A 20849-nucleotide genomic window follows, 5' to 3' on the forward strand; every position below is an offset into this window, starting at 1 on the left:
GCACACCTTCTCCGTATGGCTCGGGCCAACGCAGATGGCATTAGGGCAAAGATCCCTTCCCACACAGCACCTGCTTGGCTCTGCCTGGCCACTGGAAGCATGGGCAGAGGTAAAAGAGATGGATATTCATCCACTTGGGGGTTTTTTGGATGTGTTTGGTTTGGGTTTTTTAGCATCTCAGAGCCACGGCGCTTCACAAACGTCGGTGAGACCTGGTTGTGCTACACACCCACGTCCCAGTTCACGGAGGGTAAAGTCGCATAGAAAGGGTGGCACAGGTGGGAACAGCTACTTGAGCGCTCAGCGTGAAACCAGCAGTGTCTCTGCTCACACCCCCTCAACACACAGCCCCTCGACCGCGAGGAGGGACTGAGGCTGCCCGTGGTAACATCATGGCAGGAATAGTTACTGAGAAATCAACAGGAATTTGTGAGAGCAGAGAGGATCAGGAGCCCATTCAATGCACATTGTGAGCGGCAACCACCCTGAGAAACAGCTATGGACCACAGCTGCTTTTGCTTTCTTTGAGGACATTAATTCACCTTTAGATCATACAACAGTAGACTCATGGAATGGTTTGGGTTGAAGAGACATTAATGATCATCTCATTGCAGAGCCTCTGCTGTGAACAGGGACACCTTCCATTATCCCAGGACGTTCCAAGCCCCATCTAACCTGGCCTTGGACACTTCCAGGGATGGGGCAGCCACGACTTCTGGGCAACCTGTGCCAAGGCCTCACCAACCCCACAGGAAAAAATTTCTTGCTAATATCTGACCTAAACCTTCCCTTTTTCAGTTTTAAGTCCTATCGCTACATGCCCGTGCAAAATGCCCTAAAATGGGTGACTTTTAGGTATCACCACCCTGTACATGGGAGCAGATGTTGCTGTAGGTGCTCAACAACCCCCTCTCAGTAGAAAACACTGCCCAGGGATGTGGAAGGCAGGAGCTCAGGATGTCACAGACTCCCTCACACCAAGGCTGGATGCAGTGATTCTACTAAACCGGGCTCTTTTGCTGACCTCTCCGATCCTGAGACCCCAGCAAGTAATGAAGAAAATGACACACATCAGAGGGAGGAGGAAGGGGACCTGGTTCTCACTCATCCCATCTTCCTGGCTTGAATTCCCTCTAGCATTTCTCTCCCAACCCTGACTTTTATATGGTGCTGCCAAACAGACCCTGGGGGCACCTCAGACAGGGCTTGGCTTCACCCACCTCCTTGGATTGCTCTCCCACCCCAAACCCTTGCACAGCCTTGCAGAGTCGGGAGGGAGCTGGAGAGGGTTAGAGCTGTTCACTGCTCACAGAGGTACCACCAGGCTCCATCTCACCCTTCGCTATCAGAGACATCCTTACTCCCTCTGTGGTGTCCCTTGGTTCTTACAAAGATAAATGGTTTTAACGGAGCTGAGGCAGGAGTGGATCAAAAGGCAGCAGAACAAGAGAGGGACTGGGAAGCCGTGCACGTCTCCCAGCCAGGCAAACAGCAGCCATGGAAAAGGGCTGGCGAGCCCACGGACGGGGAAGAACAGATGGAGTATAAATAATCTGGCAGCCTGCAGACAACACGGCAACTCACGGGTTATTAAAGCGCGGCGTGCGGAGCCAGGGCCAGCCAAGCCATCGGGGCATGAAGGAGCTCGGGACTGGGGCTTGCCTTCCAAGGGAAACCAAAGGCACGCTCGTTTCAAGCTGCTGCATCAGCACGTGCCCATCCACTGAGGGGGGATGAAGACACAAAAACCCTGTTGGACTTCAGGGCTACTCATGCAGCCAAGTCAGGATTGTCTATGAGTTGAAAGGATCCTATGGATTCCTCTAATTTAAACTCTTCCAGAACAGAAAACACACTCTGAAACACCCACAATGTTTACTAAATTCTGAGAGATGCTGTCTTCCTTAAAAAAAAAAAAAAAAAAGTCAACATCTTGGAGAAAGTGTTGTTCTTAGTCTCACTACTAAAATGCATAGTTCATCCAAGGGAAAAAACTTTTTTTTTTTTTTTTTTTTTTTTGGGTAGGAAGGAGTCCTGTTCAATATTTGTCTTCAGGCTTGTGAGTGCAGAACTAGAAGCACCACTCTGTCCCGAATTTCAGGGGCAGCTCTTGCCTGGGTGGTGGATGGTCCCTCCATCTGTCTCCTTAGGAGAGATCTGTCCCAGCTAATTCCTTCCATGTCATTAGTTTTAGTATTAATTAATATTAGTAACTGGTAAAAGGAGACATCCAGAAGCTCCAGTCAGAAATCGGGGAACACTGAGCTGGGCATAATGTAGAGGGGTTTTTGCTAGGAAGATTTAAGAGCTGGAAAAAACAACTTCAGGAAAGGAGGAGGGTAGAGGAATGGGACCAAAGGCTATAAATCAGGAACTTCCGCCTGTCTTAGATATCTAACACCTCTCTCTCCTAGGTGCTCTCCAAGCAGTTAATCAGGATTTGGTTTAGAGATGTGGCTGGTAACAGCTCCATCCAAGCCAGTCACCAGGATTCATTTCAAAGGAATTGGGAACAGGATGCCAGTATGCTAAATCCATGGAAAGATGATGAGCACCCCAAATCCAGGGTAGGATTCAGTTGCCTAAACAGAGGTGTCTGAGGTGAGGATACATGACAACTCAGACATCTGCATGGGACACACAGATCTGGCACAGGAGATTGGAGAAAGCAGAGAGGACATCCAGAATCTCCTGTTTGCCTCTCTCCAGGAAACTAAACCCATTCATCTTACACAAGCTGCTGGGCTGTAACTAAAACATGCACTGGTTTGTAGGACTAGGGCTGTGTTTGGAGCATGGGCCCCTCCTAGAGAGCACCAGCAAGGCCAGCACTGAAGCAAACCACTCAAATTGTTCCACTTCACTCGAAATCAGGCCCCAGTAACGTTCTGACCATCTTTATTCACAACAAGCCCCGACCATTTTATCAGGTGTCACCTGAAGCCCAAGCCATCATCTATGACCAGTACCAAAACAAGTGTGGGAGCATCCCAACAGCAGCCTGAAATCAGAGCAGACACAGCAAAGACACATGTCCTTGGGTTGTGGCCTTTTGGAAGGATTTGTGCTCCTAGCTGTTCAAATATCCTTGAAAACCTTGTCTGTATTTATTTTTCTTCAAGGATCAACATGTTTTCTGAAAAGCAGGGAACGACAAAATAGCAGGTGCATTGCAAAAAGCTTTTGTGAGGAGGAAAATTTATTCCAGGATGTGCAGTTTGCAAAACACTATGTTTAGTAGCTGCATAATAGCAGCATTTTGTGACAGTTAAACATCATGTTCCTTTCTCAAAGGATCCTAAAGCATTTTACAAACACTTCCAACATATGGCCAAGTGTAAAACAGCACCAGGAAAAAAAAAATAAAAAAGAAAATCTTTTCTGCAGCCTTCTCTCCTGATTTTTGCAACCAGCTCCTGTGGTCTGGTGTCCTCTCCCTGGATGCCAAGAGGGGATCAGGGTTGTGCTTCTGCAAGGGCTTTTTGGAGCTGCTGCTGAAGACCACCACATGCCAAGCTCAGCTCTGCCACGCTTCTGAGCATTGATAATTAAGGCTCAAGCCCATGGTTTTTCAGTCCTCAGGCAGAACCCAACCCTGTGACACCGAAACTGAGAAGTGTCACTGCAATGGGCTGACAGACCCCTGAGAGCAGCTGCTTCTCACCCCACAAACGTGGTTCTGCTCTGCCAGTGGCACCTCCTGGGGACAGCTTGATGGCACCACAGTGACACTTCCCTCAGCCATGGAGAGCTTTAAGGACAACACAGATTTAAGTCATAATCCAGCCCAGGGGACGTGCTCATGAAGAGCAAACACACACCCACACACCCTGCTCAGCCATGGAATTCTGCAGGGAAATGTGGAAAAAGCAGAATGTAACTGCTCAGTGTGCAGTTACCATGTCTGCCAAAGGAGACATTTTCAGCTTTCCAGAAGATCTCTAAGAGTTGCCAGCTGTCAAACCTTGTGTTTTTTATTTCATCTAACACAAAACAGCTACAATAGCAAGGAGCCCCAGGCAACGTGTAGAGACACTAGTTCTGTGCTGGGTTTGTAAATAAAATTCTAAAAATTAAAATTAAAAGGCAGTTATAAAAGACACCTTTGGATATGACACTCTTTTCTGGGTTCTGGGATTCTACTTGAAGGTCCCACACATAATCCTTGGCTGTCTTTGCAAGATCAGTTGAGTTTACTCCCAGATAGTCTCCTAAAGCCTTGACTCATGTTTAAGTCATTACTAGAGGAAGACTTGCTGACAGGCACAGATGACATCTTGTCCGTTTCTCCTTAATTAAGATGTACAAAATGGGGTTGATTCACCCTAAATGGGCAGAATAAAGTGATGCCCACACACAGAGAATGTATTCAGTCTCTTGCCTTCTGAGCACCAGAACCAGGGCTCAGACAGCACCAAAATCTGAATTCTGCTCATCTTGTGCTCACCTTCCACATTATGATAAACAGAGAAGTCCTACTGACCTAAACATTGACATTTTTGCCACATTTGGCACCAAAGCAACTCTACTCTAGGGCCATGAATTCAAGCACTCCAAGGTTTTGCATTGTCTTCTAGGAGGAACACCTTTGCAAGCTCGAAGCACACAGCACAGCAACTGGGATTTGCTGAATTCAAATTTATGACCTGCATGTAATAATTAAAATAAGTGGGTACAAGTCTGGCACACTGGGAAGAGCCAGCAACACAGCTGTTAGTTATAAGCTTTTTTTTTAAAAAGGATGTTTCATGAGCTTAATCAGAAACATTCTTCACTCTTTCACACAGACAGGAATAAAATTTGCACATTAGAAATTCCCTTCTGTGATTTAATCCCTGCCCCACACAAAGCATTTTTGATCTTGAAGCTGCCAATGCAAACTTTTAATAGAGCTGGCAGATGGAAGCCTTGGATGAGATGAATGGCAGAGACCCAGAACTCTCCACACGCCACTTCCATCCCAACACAGGGCTCCTCAAGCCCACATCCGTGCCCAATTCCAACACCAATCTTCCCTCTTCTCCCAGCACAGCAGAGCTCCCACACTGCCAACGAGCCTGGGCTATTAGCAAAGTGTCCCCAAATTAACGTTGCTAATTTGAGTGCATCCCAGCTGGGCGAGGAGCCTGGATTCCTCACGGGAAGCTGCTGCCGCGTCCCTGCAGGGAGGGTGAAGGTGGCACCAGGGTTTTGTGGCAGCCAGAATGGGACATGGTAAGAGCCTTGTTCCAGTTACAGAACCATCAAATCGTTTCAGTTAGAAAAGCCCTTTAAGATCAAAGTCCAGCCATTAACCCAGCACTGCCAAGGCCACCACCAAGTGCCACATCCACACATGGACTGCACCAATTCCAGGGATGTTCTGGAGTGTCCCAGTGCAGTGCTGCTGAAGGGCTGGGAAGGAACCCAGAGGGTCTCCAGGCTGGTGGTGGGGAGGGCAGCCTGCTCCACCAGGTCCTAAAGCAAGAGGTGACACCAGAGCACAGCAGTGCCCCACACACCTCCCTGAGCATCCTCTCACTGCCCATCCCACCCCAGCCAGCATGGAACTGCTGGAAACCAGGCAGGCACAGCTGTAAATCAGGATTATCTGGAGCCACCATGGTTAACAGCAGTGTAGATTTACATGGGAGATTAAAGTTAGTGCCTTGGGGCTGAAGCACCAGAGTGAGAGTAAAAAAAAAATATTAAAAAAATGTTGGAACAAAATCATCTCTCACTTCCACTACGGGTCCCTGAAGGAGGTTTCTCTACCTTGTGGCTTGTGATCAGGTGAAAACTTTGGTGCAAGGCTCACAGAAATCTGTCCAGTTTGTGTCAACTTTTATATTCACAGCCTTGCTATTTCAGTTATGTATGATGTCTTTGCACGGATCTAACAGAAAAATAACTGGAGAAATCTCTGCTGGTCACCCCCAGTCCTCCGAAAACACCGACCAATAAATAAGTCCACACATTAGAAGTGTTTTATACAAACATCCAACTTATGACCTTCCATGGTTATCTATTATAGCAAAGGCCTTTCCAGAAAAAGTTTAACATGAGCTGCTAAACATGGCATGACGTTTATTCATCACAGGTTCCACAAGCAAAGGAAAAGTAATTTTTACCTTGAACACTTCCATTGGAAGAGGAAAATTTGCTGCATCATTTAGGGATTTTTCCAGAGCGCATTTCCACTCAGTTATAGTCTTCAGAGAATAGATATCTAAAGGAATGACAATAACAAAAAGAAAAAAAAAACAACAAAACCAAGAGGTGACTGTTTGGAGATCAAAGATTTTTGGAAGACTAAAGTTCTTAAGTCACGTGAATGGACAGAGCAAGTGAAATGAACAGTGTCTATATTCCAAGCTGTGCATCATGGATAAATTCAACACAAAAGCACCTAGCAGGGGCACACCAGAGGAAGACTGGGTTTTAGAGCTTGGAGTAAAACCCAAAAAAATTCACATCCTTCAAATACTGCTGAAGGAATGAGAATCATATTATCTCATTACTTGAAAATAGTGAAAAAACTCTCCTTTGATTTTCATTTCTCAAAATATCTGATGTTACCTAGTTTGAGGAGCCTCAGGTCTTCAGGCAATATTAGTCATATTTGAACAAAACAAAAATTATCATTATTAAGGCACCTGTTCATCAGAAAATGTTTGGATTTTGTTGGGTTTTTTTCTTAATTGCAGGGTTGGGGTGGGTGTGGGAAGAAACATTTCAGCTAAATCTCTACCCAGACACAGTTTTTGGTATCACACTCAAACCAGAGCATCACACCAGAGCAAGGACTGACACTTATGAATTTTCATCATTATACTTTTAGGCAACATCTTTGTGCAGCTTCACATTGCTTCCAGTAAGTTTCTTTACACACGTTTAATATTATTAAATCATGATATTAACAAGACCTTTATGGTTCAGTGCAGTGAAATGCCTATGAATCATCAAAGGGAACAATGTAGGAAACAATACTGTGATGAGGAACATTATATTGGATTTACTCCTGCCCTAGAAAACACATTGTTATCTTGCACCTAACAAGTTATTGCAGAACATTCATATCAAGGCCTCAAAGAGAGAAGATAGGTAGATAGATTGCAACAATTATTAAAACTGAAATGAACATTTGCTCAGTAATAAACTCGAACCTTGATACAGAGTGAAGAGTGTGGAGCTTTTCTTAGGCCAGGCTGGCTTCCCACATTCGCATCAAGGTTCAATTTGGCCCAATTTGCATTTAAATCTTGCACATCTAATAACCATATATATTTACTAGCTAGCAGAAGATTTACTGCTGTATCTTACAATTCTGAAGGAGGGAATAAAAAATATGTGTTAAAAAAAAAAAGGAATTGGCAAGCACTGTTTCCACCTAGCACTGATGGTACAAGAGAATTTTATGCTCTGAACTCAACAGATTTAAGACCTTATCAAAACAGGATTTGCAGAATCACTCACTGAAGTGGATGTATTTATACTTCCACTATATCAAATCTCACTACTTCAGAACAGACATCAAGGATATGCATATGAATTTAAACACACTTGAAGGGGAACGTTAACCTTTCAGGGCAGTGTTTTTAATTCCTCAGCTGTCTGGTTATTAAGGGGAATACAGATTTCAAGTCTTTGTTTACAGCGTGTGCAGTGGGCACAAGTGTTAAGAAGTGCACTCTTTATCTAATTGTTCATTATTTTATGGTTTTGTTGCCCCACTTCTCCGTTGCTTGCAGGAATTCTGATCAGTATGAAGGGCAGGGAGGGGACGACTAACCTTGTTTCTTTCTTCTTTGGTTTAATTTACAGGGAAATACTTAACAGAACATGATTTTGCCCTACGCTGCAGCCAGCCTGTTGTTTAAAGTCTGAGTTCACAAAAACTGTGCCTGATGCTTCCCTGCTGGAAACAGACCTTCGTTTTCTATTGTGATGCCAGTGAAGCACAGGAAAGATGAAATTGCCATTCTGGGCAACTCTAGCCAACTTCTGGGCAACTTTGGCCAAAATCAGTGAAAACAAGCAGCGACTTCTCTGGGGACTGTCAACAAAATTCAAGATACAGAGGCAACTCCAGCGGTTTCGAGGGCCAGCAAGGAATATCACATGCACATTTAATTAGTGGCATCTCGCTTATGCTGGCAAGTGTATGGACACTAAATTGCATGGTTAAAAGAGCATAAAGCATTTTATTTAAGTGCTAGGGCTCCAGGTAATTGAACAATGTGTACTGTGTCAATTTGTATTAGGGTTCACAAGTAGTGAGCAATTAAAATGACTGGCAATTTGTCTTTAAATAGAAAGTAGCATGAAACAGGATGATCTTGTCCTGCATAAACAGCTGAGCTCAGGCCATCAGTGGCTCTGTGTCAAGCAGCCTGTGCCAATTTGCACTAGCAAGGAGGCTTATTCCAGACTCAGATATACATCTGAAGGGAAAAATAAGCTATAACCCCTTTGCTTCAGTTAAATGTGCCTGTGACATATACAGAGTCTGCTGGAAGAGGACAGCTGGGATGCTGTTTGATAGAATCACTGAATGGCTTGGGTTGGAAGGGGCCTTAAAACTCATCTAGTTCCAAGCCCCAGAGGACCCGCTTTAACATTAAGTGGGTGTTAGGATGTGGATGGCTTCAGGAAAGAGAGCCCTCCATCCAAAATATTGTTTGGGTCCATGGGATCACCTTTATCTGAGATGCTCTGCATCCTGAAAGACTGACCTGGAAGTGAAACCTGGCAGGTACCAGAGGTGGATCAACAGAGAAAACTCACACCCCAGACGCAGAGGGAAATAAAGCTCAGGGTGGATACGTAGCATCCAAGTTGAGGGCAGGCAAAGCACTGTCACAAGCTGCAGAAGTGATGTATAAAACACCCTCGTTTGATAGCAAGGGGACACACAGCCTGATTTGGGAGCAGCTCCATGTCCTCAGCATCTCTTCAGAGGAGATTTGTAACAGCTTTGAGACACAGCCTAAGGCTGCTCCCTTTACCAATCAAGGAGTCACCTTAACTGGCTTTAGATGTTCAAAGTTTAGGACAACCAGGTGTGTGTTCATTGGTTTCACCCCCCGTGAGTGAAAAAAAAAACAGGCTTGAAAAGATGTCATGTCATCTTACCTAGGTTAGGTGTGTCTTAGCACCCTCTTTTCCCTACCCAATAGAAAGCAACTTCTCACACAGAACTGTCTTTTTATGTCTGCACCATGGCAGGTGAATCTAATCCCTGATGTGCAAAAAGCAAGGTACTGTCCACAGAATCTCTCCTTTCTAAGAAGGTCCACACTAGGTCTTTCACACAACAGACATCTTCTAGTCCAAATGCTCTTCCCTAAAGAAGTCACATGGGGATGTACCCCTGACACAGTCTCCAAGCCACAGGTCCTTAGGAAACTTCATTTTTTGAGTTTGTGGTTTAATAGCCTCATCCCTGAGTTTCTTTAGAGCTCTCTGCTGCCAGCATCTCGTCCTCACAACTCATTACTGCTTCCCTGACTGCTCCAAGATTCCTTTTGCAGACACCTTAATTTGAAGTAGATCCCATAGACCAGCCACCTGGGGTTTTTTTCTGTCTTCTTCCTTTCAGTTAATAGCTCATACACTTCATTAATTCATTGTGCCTCACGGACACGTTGGATGGTTGGACGAGAAGACCTTAAAAGGTTTTTTTCCAACCTTGACAATTCTGTGACTCTGTGTTAGGTGGACATCAGATGACCAGGAGTGGAACAACCAGCATTCCGACCTCCAGAAACTCCTCAGATTTCCACTTCTGACTGGCTACTCCCTGCAGTGCAGAGCCTGACAGCTGGGTCAGAAGGGGGGATCAATGGAAGACCCAGGAGCAGTGATCAGGAGAGGATTTGGGCAAAAACAGAAATGTGCAGACCTGAAGGGTCTTTTCTCAGTGAACTCCTACAATGCTCAACTTCAGGAGGTGTAAAGTAATGAAGACCTATTTAATTCAATGTAAGTCAGGAAGAAGATCTGGGCATTGAGTCCACTAATAACAATGTTGACTAAAAAGTGAATGGCCAGAGAAATGAAAGGAGAGAAAACAGCGATTAAAAACAAGAGACAGAAATTTTAAAAGTTAAATCAAGGAGAGGGGAGAAGAAAAATAAACAACTCCAGCAAATAAAGAGTCCAATAACAAGTTTAGAGAAAGACAACTGAAAAAAATGAAAAGAAAGGCATGAGGGGACAGGAATCCACAGAGGAGGATGTACAACTGGATAAAAGGAGGAAAGAGTAGAAAGCAAATGGAATGAACAAAGAGGAAGCACAAATCTCCTCTGGGCCATTTCTATAATCACCAAACTTATACAGGCCAAGAGGGTTCAGAGATGGTCAATGAAAAAGTTGTTTCTCTGTAACACAAAGACTCTGAAAAATAACAGTGGGTGATATTCATGCTCTCCAGCATTCCCATCTAATTTAGAAGTGATGGGGAACATTGATTCCTACCTACCAGTGAAGAAAAACATACACTTCCAAAAAGCTCTCAAGGCCCAAGTCCCAGACAAACTTGTGAACAGGAGAATCGAACATGTCGGGGTCAACTCTCCTCATTAGGTGTGAGGGACAGAAGCCACATCAGAAACACCTTCCCAGAGGAGGGGAACTTAATACCCATGGAAAAACTTACACCCACAGCACAAAGAAAATGAGGCACAGAGCTGGCTGGTTAACAATGAGGCACACTGTTAACCTACACAGGAGAAGGTGGATCAAGCTGTGATCCCAGGCTGGCTAAACTGCAGTCCCAATCCCTTTCCATTCGAGCTGGTTTGAACACTAAACTCAACCCTAAAGAGCTCCATCTCCAAGCTGTAATCTCCTGGTGTTTCATACGGTCTGACAGACTTGCAAAGACTTCAACTGAATTTATTTCATGAACAATACAGTCCACCTGACCCACTCTGATCCAAATCAGATGGATCTCACCTCCCATCTGTGCCCCAGCCAGAAACTACTGACAAAGCAATGTGAATGCTAGAAAAGAACAAAGTATCTCAAAACATCAGTGAACATCCACAAAGGGAGACAGTATTTCAAGGAGGCTCTTTACCTGCAGGTGGGTCCATTCTGTATTTATTCTCTTGACACCAACCGACTGGTCGAAGTCTGCAATCCAAGTAAAACAACCACTGGTCATAGGATTCAGTCTCCTCCAATCCCACATAGCGAAGGCGTAATCTTCCTCCAACATTTTCAACCACACTAACTATCCAGTACTGAAAGGGATTCTGGGAATCCTGCAGCTCTATTAAGGAATCAACTGTAATGAGGTCTACAGGGTTTTTTCCTCGCAGAGGCTGTTTGAATAGAAGCAAAACTCCTTATTTTAAACTTTATTTGAAGACTTCTCAAGGAAACAGATGACAGCAGAAGATTATTTTTGTTTTTCACACCATCATCCAAGCGATCAGCAAACAGTCTGTTCTTCTTCTATTTTACCCAATGTCTTCCAAGTGCAAATTCAGAAGTAAAACAGAAAACAACAGTTGTGCTAATTTCTCAACCGACATCATCAACAACAACAAAAAAAGAATAATAAAAGGTGGAACAGCTTGTAAGGCACATCCATTTAGGATGCTCCTGAACTACTCAAAGCCCAGTTGTATTGAAGGATTTTAAACAAATTCTCATTGATTGCAGGTGATAAGAACCAACCACAGGACCGGACCCTAATATTTACCTAAAAGGTGACTACTTTGTGTATGACCCAGAAATTTCAGTCTGTGTACTGATCTCTTTCACCAAAGATCAGCTTTATCTTATTCCTACTGGCATGGAGAGTAAATTATCCCCCCCAGCCATGGATACAGGAGTCTGTGGGGGTTATTCCAAAGCTCAAAGCCCACAGCAGGTTTGGATCTAAGCCCAAGGCACACAGGATTTGTTGGGTCAAGCTACCATGCCCAAGAAATCCCAGTGACTGAGGTTATTTGCTTCCACATGGTTATTTTCTGGGATCCCAGTTTTGCAGCCATTTACACGTGTGTGACTTTCCACCTGCAAGCACAGGCATTAAAAAACCATGAGATGCTCTGCAGAACAACCCTTTTGGGGCTCAGTGTTTTTGTTTTGTGAATGTGAGCATCCCTGTGCTCTCAAGTTTTAACAAAATGGTTAGATTTCTTATTTGCTATTAAATACAAGTTTGAATTCTTATGCAATGTCTCCGTTCCGGGGTTTTAAGAGCAGCATTAAAACGACCCCAAGACTTGGAAGGATTGGTCCCCAAAGGAGATGCTAAGCAAAAGCAAAATACATTAAAAATAATGTGTGTTTTTTCCTGTGTGTTTGTCCCACTTTTACTTAATTAAACCATATAAACATCTCACATTACTTTTTAAAATATTAATTCTGTAAATCAAGAGTCAGTCCAGGATGGTTCTTTCTAACAGTGGCTACAAAACAAAACAAGGAGAAAGCCTTATTTTTCAAAAAGTTATTTTTCTTACTGAATATTGAAAATATTGAAATTTTGAGATGCAATTTTCATACATCTCTCTTAATCCAAAAAAGCAGTCAAGAACATGAGAATATAGTAAAAATAAGCAATTAAAATTAACAAAAAGCTTATCACATGTACAGTTTTAAACAAATTTATGATTAGTAGATATTTCTCAGAACAATGTATTTGCCATAATAAGCTACTTTTCTACAGTGCAAGCTGCAAGCATCTGTATAATCTCTTCAAATATTATTTCATGGCAAAATGCAGTGTCAGAATTTATTAATACAACAGAAATCCACTTTAATGTGGATTTTTTCCCCTCTCATACAACTGCTTGCAACAAAATAGTCTTTAACATGAAACGATGGTGTAATGATTTAACTTATTATAATAAATCCCTGGCTGTATCAAAGTGAATATTGCTTCCCTGATTTGTGTGCTAAATTTTAAGCCAATGGGCTGTCACTTACCCCATGAGAACTGAATGGCTAGGATTAATAATCGGCTTGCATGAAATATTAACATTTACCATAATGCAAGAACCCTTCACACGTAAAAAAACAAGATTTAAAAAGCAGCACTACATATTGATTTAACAGTCTAACAACAATCTGCAGCACTCATGAACAGCAAATCTGTCAACAGGGGCCAACATACATTGCACCACGACACAGACAGCCCTGAGCACAAGAAACACCAGAAAAGGGTCAGAAACTGTTTCAAGCCAACTCAGTGTTTTCTCTCTCTGCTCTTCTGCCTGGGGCTGCCTCTCTTCCCTGCCTGCAGAAAGGGGAGGTTTGGCACACCCCAGAGATGGGGGTTGGACACCACCGGAGTTCTGCATATGCCACCTGGGAGTAGTCCAGGAATGGGGATGCAGCAGGCCTGAGGATGTGGATTATCTGGGGGCTGCAAGGCTGTTCTTCCCTCAGACTGGGGGGGAAAAAACCCTAATGGTACAATATTAATTCTCCAGGTCCGTTCATACTGCTTGGGCATGTGGAAAAAGGATGCAGCTGTGGATGGGGGAAGTGACCGGGGACAAAATGATCAAAAATGGTGCTTGGATGCGCACAGGCTTCCCACAGGCCAACGTGAGCACTTTCACAAATTCCTGTATGCCCCTGTTCTCAGGCTAAACACAGAGGGATGAAGAATGAGGGGCTCCTGCAGGATCATCTGTCTCCTCTCCAAATGCCCCCACAGGAGAGCAGGGCAGGCCCTGATGCAAAAGCTGCCCATGGTTTCAAGGTGAGGCTGTGGGACTTTCGTCCAGGATCTCAAGGCACACTGAGAGGCTGTCCCAGGTGCAAGGCACCCCATGGATTTGCTCTTGGCCAAATGGGTGCAGCTAAAAAATGAACCCTTCTGCTCTTCTGAGGCCACCTCACCCCACAACTTCCCCGCTAAATGTGACTGCTGGATTTAGGTGGAGGGAATGCCCTTGAGGGAGCACTTCCCATATAAAGATAAACCTGACACTGCTCCCCACAACCTACTAAACCTCCTCTCCAACCTGTGCCACAGAGTCACAGAATGGTTTGGGTTGGAAGGGACCTTAAAGATCATCTAGTTCCAACCCCCTGCCATGGGCAGGGACACCTTCCACTAGACCAGACTGCTCCAAGCCCCATCCAACCTGGCTTTGAACACTTCCAGGGATGGGGCAGAGATGGACTGGCAGCTCAGGTCACCAGTTTGATGGATCTAATGGGGCACTGAAGCGCTGAGCTCTCTGTTCTGTGGATCCCCTCCACGCTCTCCTTCCCCCACCGGGCCTTTTTTGAGCACCCAAGTTTCTAAAGAACTGAAAGGCAAAACAAACTCCCCGTGACTGGGTGAGAAGCAGAGCCAGCAGAGTCCAAGCACGGCTTTTGGGGCAGGGCTGGGTCAGGTCCCAGGGCTGGCACACAGACACTGCAAGCACACAGCGAGGAGGAGGAACTGCAATCTAATACATACACCTTCCAGCAAATTCGCAGGGGCCGTCCTGGCGCCGGTCAGATCCTGGATGAGAAACTCTGTCCAGTCCATGTATTTCTCCTTGATTGCTGGGGAAGGGAAGAAGAGAAATGCTTAGCACAGCAGGCTGCAGAGACTTGCCACGTGCGTGTCACACAGTGGACCTGGTGTATTTATTAAGAAGAAATTCTTCATTATTAGAGGCATGAGGCTGCTCAGAGTAGTTGTGGCTGCCCCATCCTTGGAAGTGTCCAAAGCCAGGTTGGATGGGGCTTGGAGCAACCTGGGATAGCGGAAGGTGTCCCTGCCCATGAGATGCTCTTTCATGTTCCTTCCAACCCAAACCCTCCTGTGACTGAGTCATTTTAGAAACATCTCCTCAGGATTTACCAGCTCTAAAGTTTTGGATGCAACTGCAACTCAGACAAGGAAAAAAGCTGGTTTGCTGTCCAGTTCTTTGGGCAACCTGTGCACACAGTTAAATCCCAAAAGAAGGGAAGGTGCTGCTCCACTGTAGCCACTGACAGTGATTTACAACATCGTGGCTTATCATCTCCATCTCTCCCATTCAGAATTGGCCACTGCTTGTGTAACCACTCGTTTCCTGCTTATCACCTGGGCTCAGATGTGATTTATAAAGTCTCTCTGTATGTTCACTAATGACCTCTGGGAAAAAAAGAAGCTGTGCAAACTTTCAATTCCTTGACAGGAGACCAGAAACTCCAGGTGCTTTTCCAATGAAGTAGAAAAATCAACCCTGAGAACATCATATATCAGCTGCTGAGTCAATACACTAGCAAGAAGAAAGACTTAAAGCCTTTCCCTTATCAGGAACTTCTGTTTCATGTAGGGAACAAAAAGAATAATTTCTGAGGTAAACACTGTGAACCAGTGTTAATTTAGGACATATATGCAGTTTTATAAGATTTGAACTGAAACATAAAAATTTTGCCTCTAGGATTCACATTCCAGGTCAGTTCTTGTTTAAATCAGTGGACACATGAAGGCAATAATTCAGTATATCTCAGCTTGACAGACAGAGATGCCTCTTCAAATGCACTGTGCAGTTGCAATCAAAAATCCAGAAATTCGACTTTAATTCTACCTGCCTGTAAATGAGAATTAAATTATATCTGAAACTTTGTTTTCTCTCCAAACTAATCTTACTTATGCGTGAGAGAATCATCAGGAATGCAGTTATGTTGCTAACTTAGAAACACCTACAGAAGGGAAAAATCACAAGCATTTGAAAATTTCAACATTTCCTCTGAATAAACAACTAGATATGTTGTTTAAAGAGTATTACCCCACGGTAATCCACAGGACTGGGCATGGATAAAGACACAAGCCATGCCTACTGCACCTTATCTCAACTTTATTTCTGAGCTGTGCTCCTTCCCCAAAAGCCAGTTCTCCCAGCTTGAGCTATATATTCCATTTAGATATCTAAAATTACTTTAAGTGTACATTTAAATGTACTTAAAATTATTAAACCTCACAATGCTGGACTTGAGCCTCCATAAAGTAGTGTTTGAACTTGCCTGGAACCATTCTAAGTTTTTTGCAGCACCAATTTTGCATAATTTCCAGAAGATTTATGACCTTTGCATTATTTAAGATGAAAGAACAGCCTGAGAAGAAATGGTTTAGATATGGACACTTTCTCTCTCAACACTCCTGCTGTGTACACCTCATCAGTTCCTGTCCACCTACCTCAGGATAAAGAAAACAAGCTGAATTTTGGCATCAGAGAGAGGATAGTAATTGTGGTAATGAATGAGGCTGGAGTCCCTCTAGCTCAGACTTCTGCCTCTCCCTGAGAACAGCACTGGGTGCAGCACAGAAAGGTGCAAGTTGAACTCAATTCTGGCTCATTCCCACAAAGTTGTCAGCCAAATTTCTGAATGCCAGAGCTTCACTACCAAGGAATGACAAATGTGATAAAAAGCACACACTTTGAACTTTCAAAGCTGGCAGGAGTGGGGGGGAGGGAGATGGGGGGAGAATAGGATTTTCAAAGTTGACAACAGATTAACAGATTTCAGGGGCTTCTACTTCCAGATGCCCAACTGGAGATGTCATAACGATGCCTGATTCACAGCTCTGGCTGTCTGTCAGTCAGTCTCCCAGTGCCTTTCAGAGAGAAAAAAAAAAAAAAAATCCCCTGTCCTTTTTGAAAGACTTGCACCTCACAGTTTGACATCTAAATAAGCTCCTCTCCACATTCAGATCTGGATTAGAGGCTTCCCAAGTCCGAAAGTCACAAGGTGACCTCTGTTTTCAGACTAAACAGGCTCAGCTGAAAAAAAAAAACTGAGCTATTCTCAGTTTCTAGGTGGTTTCAGAACCATCCTTCCCATACAAATCTAATTTCTAGGGTTTTCCTTTATTATGCTTTTGTGGCATAGATAAAACGACTCTGAAAACCTCTGAGAGACAAGAAATGGCACTGGAAGTTGTAGAAACAGGAATTTGTACCTTCCTCTGTGCCTACAGAGCACAATCAGCCTTCTCAGTTTTACAGTTCAAGTCAGCACAGTGCAAATATTAATTTTTAGTAGTAATGAAGTGAATCTGAATGATCACGATATCTGCAAAAGCCTTTGAGGACCAAGCAAAATGTTAAACAAATATATTCAAACCAAGGAAAATCTGCTGGGTAAATGAGAATAGCTGTCAGTGCAATGCATGGGTGCCCAACCTGAGCATCCCTCTCCAGAAATGCGGGTGCTCCTCTGGCATATCAGACTCCTTCAGCACCTGGGGACTGAAGCAGTGAACTTTCCATCACTATTTCCCATTTTCCCTCATTAGCTACAGGAAAAGGCTTTACTGAACCTCTCCTACTGCTGGATGGGCTTGGAGAACTCTGCTTTTTTGTTTTTTTTCCCCAGCTGGCTGGCCAGCTGGTGGGAAAGGAAGGTGGCCAGGCTAAAGAATCCTGCTCCATGGTGACCTAAACTCCAGCAGTATTCCTGTTTTCAACACATTTTCCCCTGCCTTAAATTAATTCAGTGAGTCAGGAGTGATCCATGGGCTTCAGACACCTGAAAAAGATCCCACATTTCTCTCCCAAAATCCTGAGGAGCAGCTGCAGGGATACACCAGTTCCCAGACTCAGTGATGGGCTGGTGAAGGGTGAGCCACTCCCAACAGACCTCAGTGAAATTATCCACACTTGCAAAAGCAAAAAAACCCGGTCCTTGCAGCTCACTGCCTCCTTCTATGAAAAAATGATTATTTCAGAGATCACCTTCTAGTTTGGGAAATATTACAGCAAATTCTTGAATGAGAAAGAAAAAGGACCTTTCTAACATTAAGACTCAGGTTATAAAATTGAGTGCCCCTTCCAGAGACCTGAACTCCACCAAAAAATGGATCATATCCAATATCCCTCAAATTCTTTCCACTTTTCTCTACTCGATTCACCTTGCCCACAACATCTCTGACTCCCATTCCTCCCTCCCCTTCTGACCCACTGCCATTTCCTCACTTTTACTCCTTGGTCTCATTTTCCTAAGCTGTGTCTTGGGACTCCAGGCTGCAGTTGGACCTGGCATCACCTGAGGAGCAGGGGCTGCTGCCAGCTGGCCACTGGCTGATGTGCAAAGCCCCATTAATATTTATCATTGGGTTTTCCCCATCAGCTGCTCAAGCCCAGCCCTTTCCCCTTGCTCTGTGTGTGCTGCCCATGAAAACCATTCCAACAGCAGCTGGAAATGCTGGAGCAATGCACAGCCCATCTCCTCCAATCCCCCTGAACACGTGCCCCAGAGCCAGGACAGCAGCTTCTTTCCCTGCAACCCTGCAAATCTCCGTGCCCTGCCTCAGCCTCAGCACATAATGGGTTCAGATTTATCTGCCTCTCTAGAGAAATAAGAGATTAAAAGCACATTCACAGTCCCCTGACAGCACTGAGGCACAGGCACTCCATTCAATGAATATGAGATACTATTATCACATTAGCAACTCTTGGGATTTTATCTCGTTTTCTAGTAGGTGCTGTTTTGCTGAGAGCCACTCCTCTCAGGTTTACATGGAAATTCTCATTTTCCTTTATTTTTTTTTTTTCCCCAAGAACAGGACACTGCAAAGTGCAGGAAAAACCTTGAAATCTGAAAGACCAGCAAGACAATGGGAAGAACATGGTTGGTTTTTTATTTTTCTTGACTGTTTTTTCCCCCCAAGGCATCCACTTGATTGGCAAGAACAAGATTCAGGGATCTGAACTGCTGCATTTGGTAAAATAAAGGAATGGTAGCATAAATAACTTACAGGCAAACAGCACCTAAAAATAAGCTACTCCTTGGAAACAACTCAGCATGCCCCATGGATACATGTGCCCAACAAGCAGTAATATCAAATTATGCTTATTTTTGCCCATACCTAAAAAAACAACAAACAAAAAACAAACAAAAAAAAACATTCTTCACATTGGGTTTCTTTTTTTTTAATAACCCAGGATCACCAGCAACCTGTCGACACCTCTACTGGAAAATCCCCCCTGGAACACATCAACCTCTAAACAGCAGAGTTTTAATTTTCTCACATGTGAAGAACAGCATCTTAAACAGCTTTATAAAATGGTTTAAGATCTTTCAGATTAATCTGCTAAGTGACAACACTCTCTGTGTGGAAACTATTTTTATCATTAAAAATTTAACTCTTTCCTAGGACTGGAACGAACAAAAACAGTTAACAAGGGGAATTATAGCTGGGCAGGACTCAGGCAATTCTTCTCCCTCTGTTGTGAAATAAACTAAAATACCAGGATCTCATTAAAAGATTATTTTTCTAAACAAATATTCAGGATGTTCAAAATTTGATACAGATATACAAATCATATATATATATATATACACACACACACACTAGATACAAAAATCAGATATACATTTAAAACACATTAAAGTAAAGCTGCTGGTGCCAGAAAGAAATGCCCAGAGCCTGGAGAGAAGATCCCAGATCAGCAGGAGAGCACCTGAAGGGCAACACAAGGGAATTCCAGTCACTCCATCCAGCAGGGATGGGTGACATTATAGTGGAGATCTGCTACAGGTCACCCAGCCAGCAAAACTAAGGCTGGAGGATCCAAAGTCTAGTGGAAGTGCCTCTGTCCATGGCAGGGAGGTGGAAAAAGATGATCTTTAAGGTCCCTTCCAACCCAAACCATTCTGCAACTCTGTGACAAGATATGCAGTTTTTTAAAAGCTAAACAGCATATTGCCAAACTATAGAAAGCTTACAATATTGAGATTTTCTTTTAATTTTGAAGTTGTCACACATTCGATGCAATATTTGTAAGTTACAAAAATATTAACACATAAATGTTGTAACTATGTTATAAAGGTCTAAATGATGGGAGTCGAAATGAAATGTCTTTATATCAAAATAACATAGAATGCTAAAACAATTTGTTTAGACTTCACCCATCAAAACAATTTGTCAAAACTGACATGTTCTCACAAAATATTTCCATTTTGATAAAACAGCATTTTGACAGGAAACGGTTGAATCCCCACATTTTCATTCGTCTTGCTGAACTATTTACATCCTTGTGAACCAGACTGGATGTGAAAACAGGATGGGGGTGGAGTGCTGTCCCCAAGTAAAGGCTCAGGCTTTCTCCCAAGACCTTCAGGGCCGCAAACATACTCCACTGCACACCCTACAAAGCCAGATCCCCTATAAGAATTTACAAATTAAATCAAAACCTACATTTAAAAAAAAATTACTTAGTGCTTTAATGACATTTTTAAAAATGACTATTTGCTTTGAATTCTTTTGTGGGCTCCCTGAAAAAAAGCCAAATGGGGCTAAAGACATCTTCAAACAATTTCTTACTTAAAACTTCAAACAGTCTTCTGTTCTCACAGCAACAGAGTTCTGTGGTTTCAGCTGGATCACAAAATAATGCAAATTCAGACCAGAAAAGAAAAGAAAGTGCATCAAAAGCTGTTGATCTGATCTCCTTGTGGTGCAGCCACAATTATCATGAGACCCCAACTTCAGAGCTCAGGCACTGCCTTCTATACACCTGTCTTATATAAAGTATTCAAGGAAAATATTATATGGAGAGGATTTTCATGGAAACCAGGAATCACAAGCAGCTGCCCATCAAAGAATGCAGGTGCTCAAAAGACACTTCTGGACCAGCAGTACTCTGTGGTCCCATTCATGTGAATTTACAACAGGCTCATGAAGAGATGCTGGAGGAAGTGTGAAGTCTGTAGGAGAATGTGTGACTCTTGTATTCTCTGAGTAGATGATCCTTAAAGCTGTTGACTGATCTGCTTGCTGTTAATTATCCCACTTTTGAAAAAATAAAACTGAGGAAGTGCAAACTTCATATTAATGTTTAGCCCATGTGAGTTACTTAATTTAATAACAATATTCTGCATGTTTTTAATATTTTCCTCAAGATATT

General features: G+C 43.4%; 1 protein-coding gene across 4 annotated transcripts in view; it reads right to left on the reverse strand.

Annotated features, from left to right (window-relative positions):
• SFMBT2 (Scm like with four mbt domains 2) overlaps positions 1-20849 on the reverse strand; it is a 106506-nt gene that overhangs the window by 46814 nt on the left and 38843 nt on the right. For 3 of the 4 annotated variants that reach the window (XM_068189430.1, XM_068189429.1, XM_068189431.1), the window contains exons 5-7: positions 14423-14511; positions 11066-11312; positions 6111-6208 (exon numbers count right to left, since the gene is read on the reverse strand). In XM_068189430.1, coding sequence (XP_068045531.1) covers positions 6111-6208; positions 11066-11312; positions 14423-14511 — 434 coding nt within the window. Of the gene's footprint in view, positions 1-6110; positions 6209-11065; positions 11313-14422; positions 14518-20849 lie in introns of those variants that run through there. The other variant, XM_068189432.1, reaches the window with a different exon arrangement.

Source organism: Anomalospiza imberbis, chromosome 5 (assembly GCF_031753505.1).
Source record: "Anomalospiza imberbis isolate Cuckoo-Finch-1a 21T00152 chromosome 5, ASM3175350v1, whole genome shotgun sequence".
In the NCBI taxonomy this organism is placed as follows: domain Eukaryota; kingdom Metazoa; phylum Chordata; class Aves; order Passeriformes; family Viduidae; genus Anomalospiza; species Anomalospiza imberbis.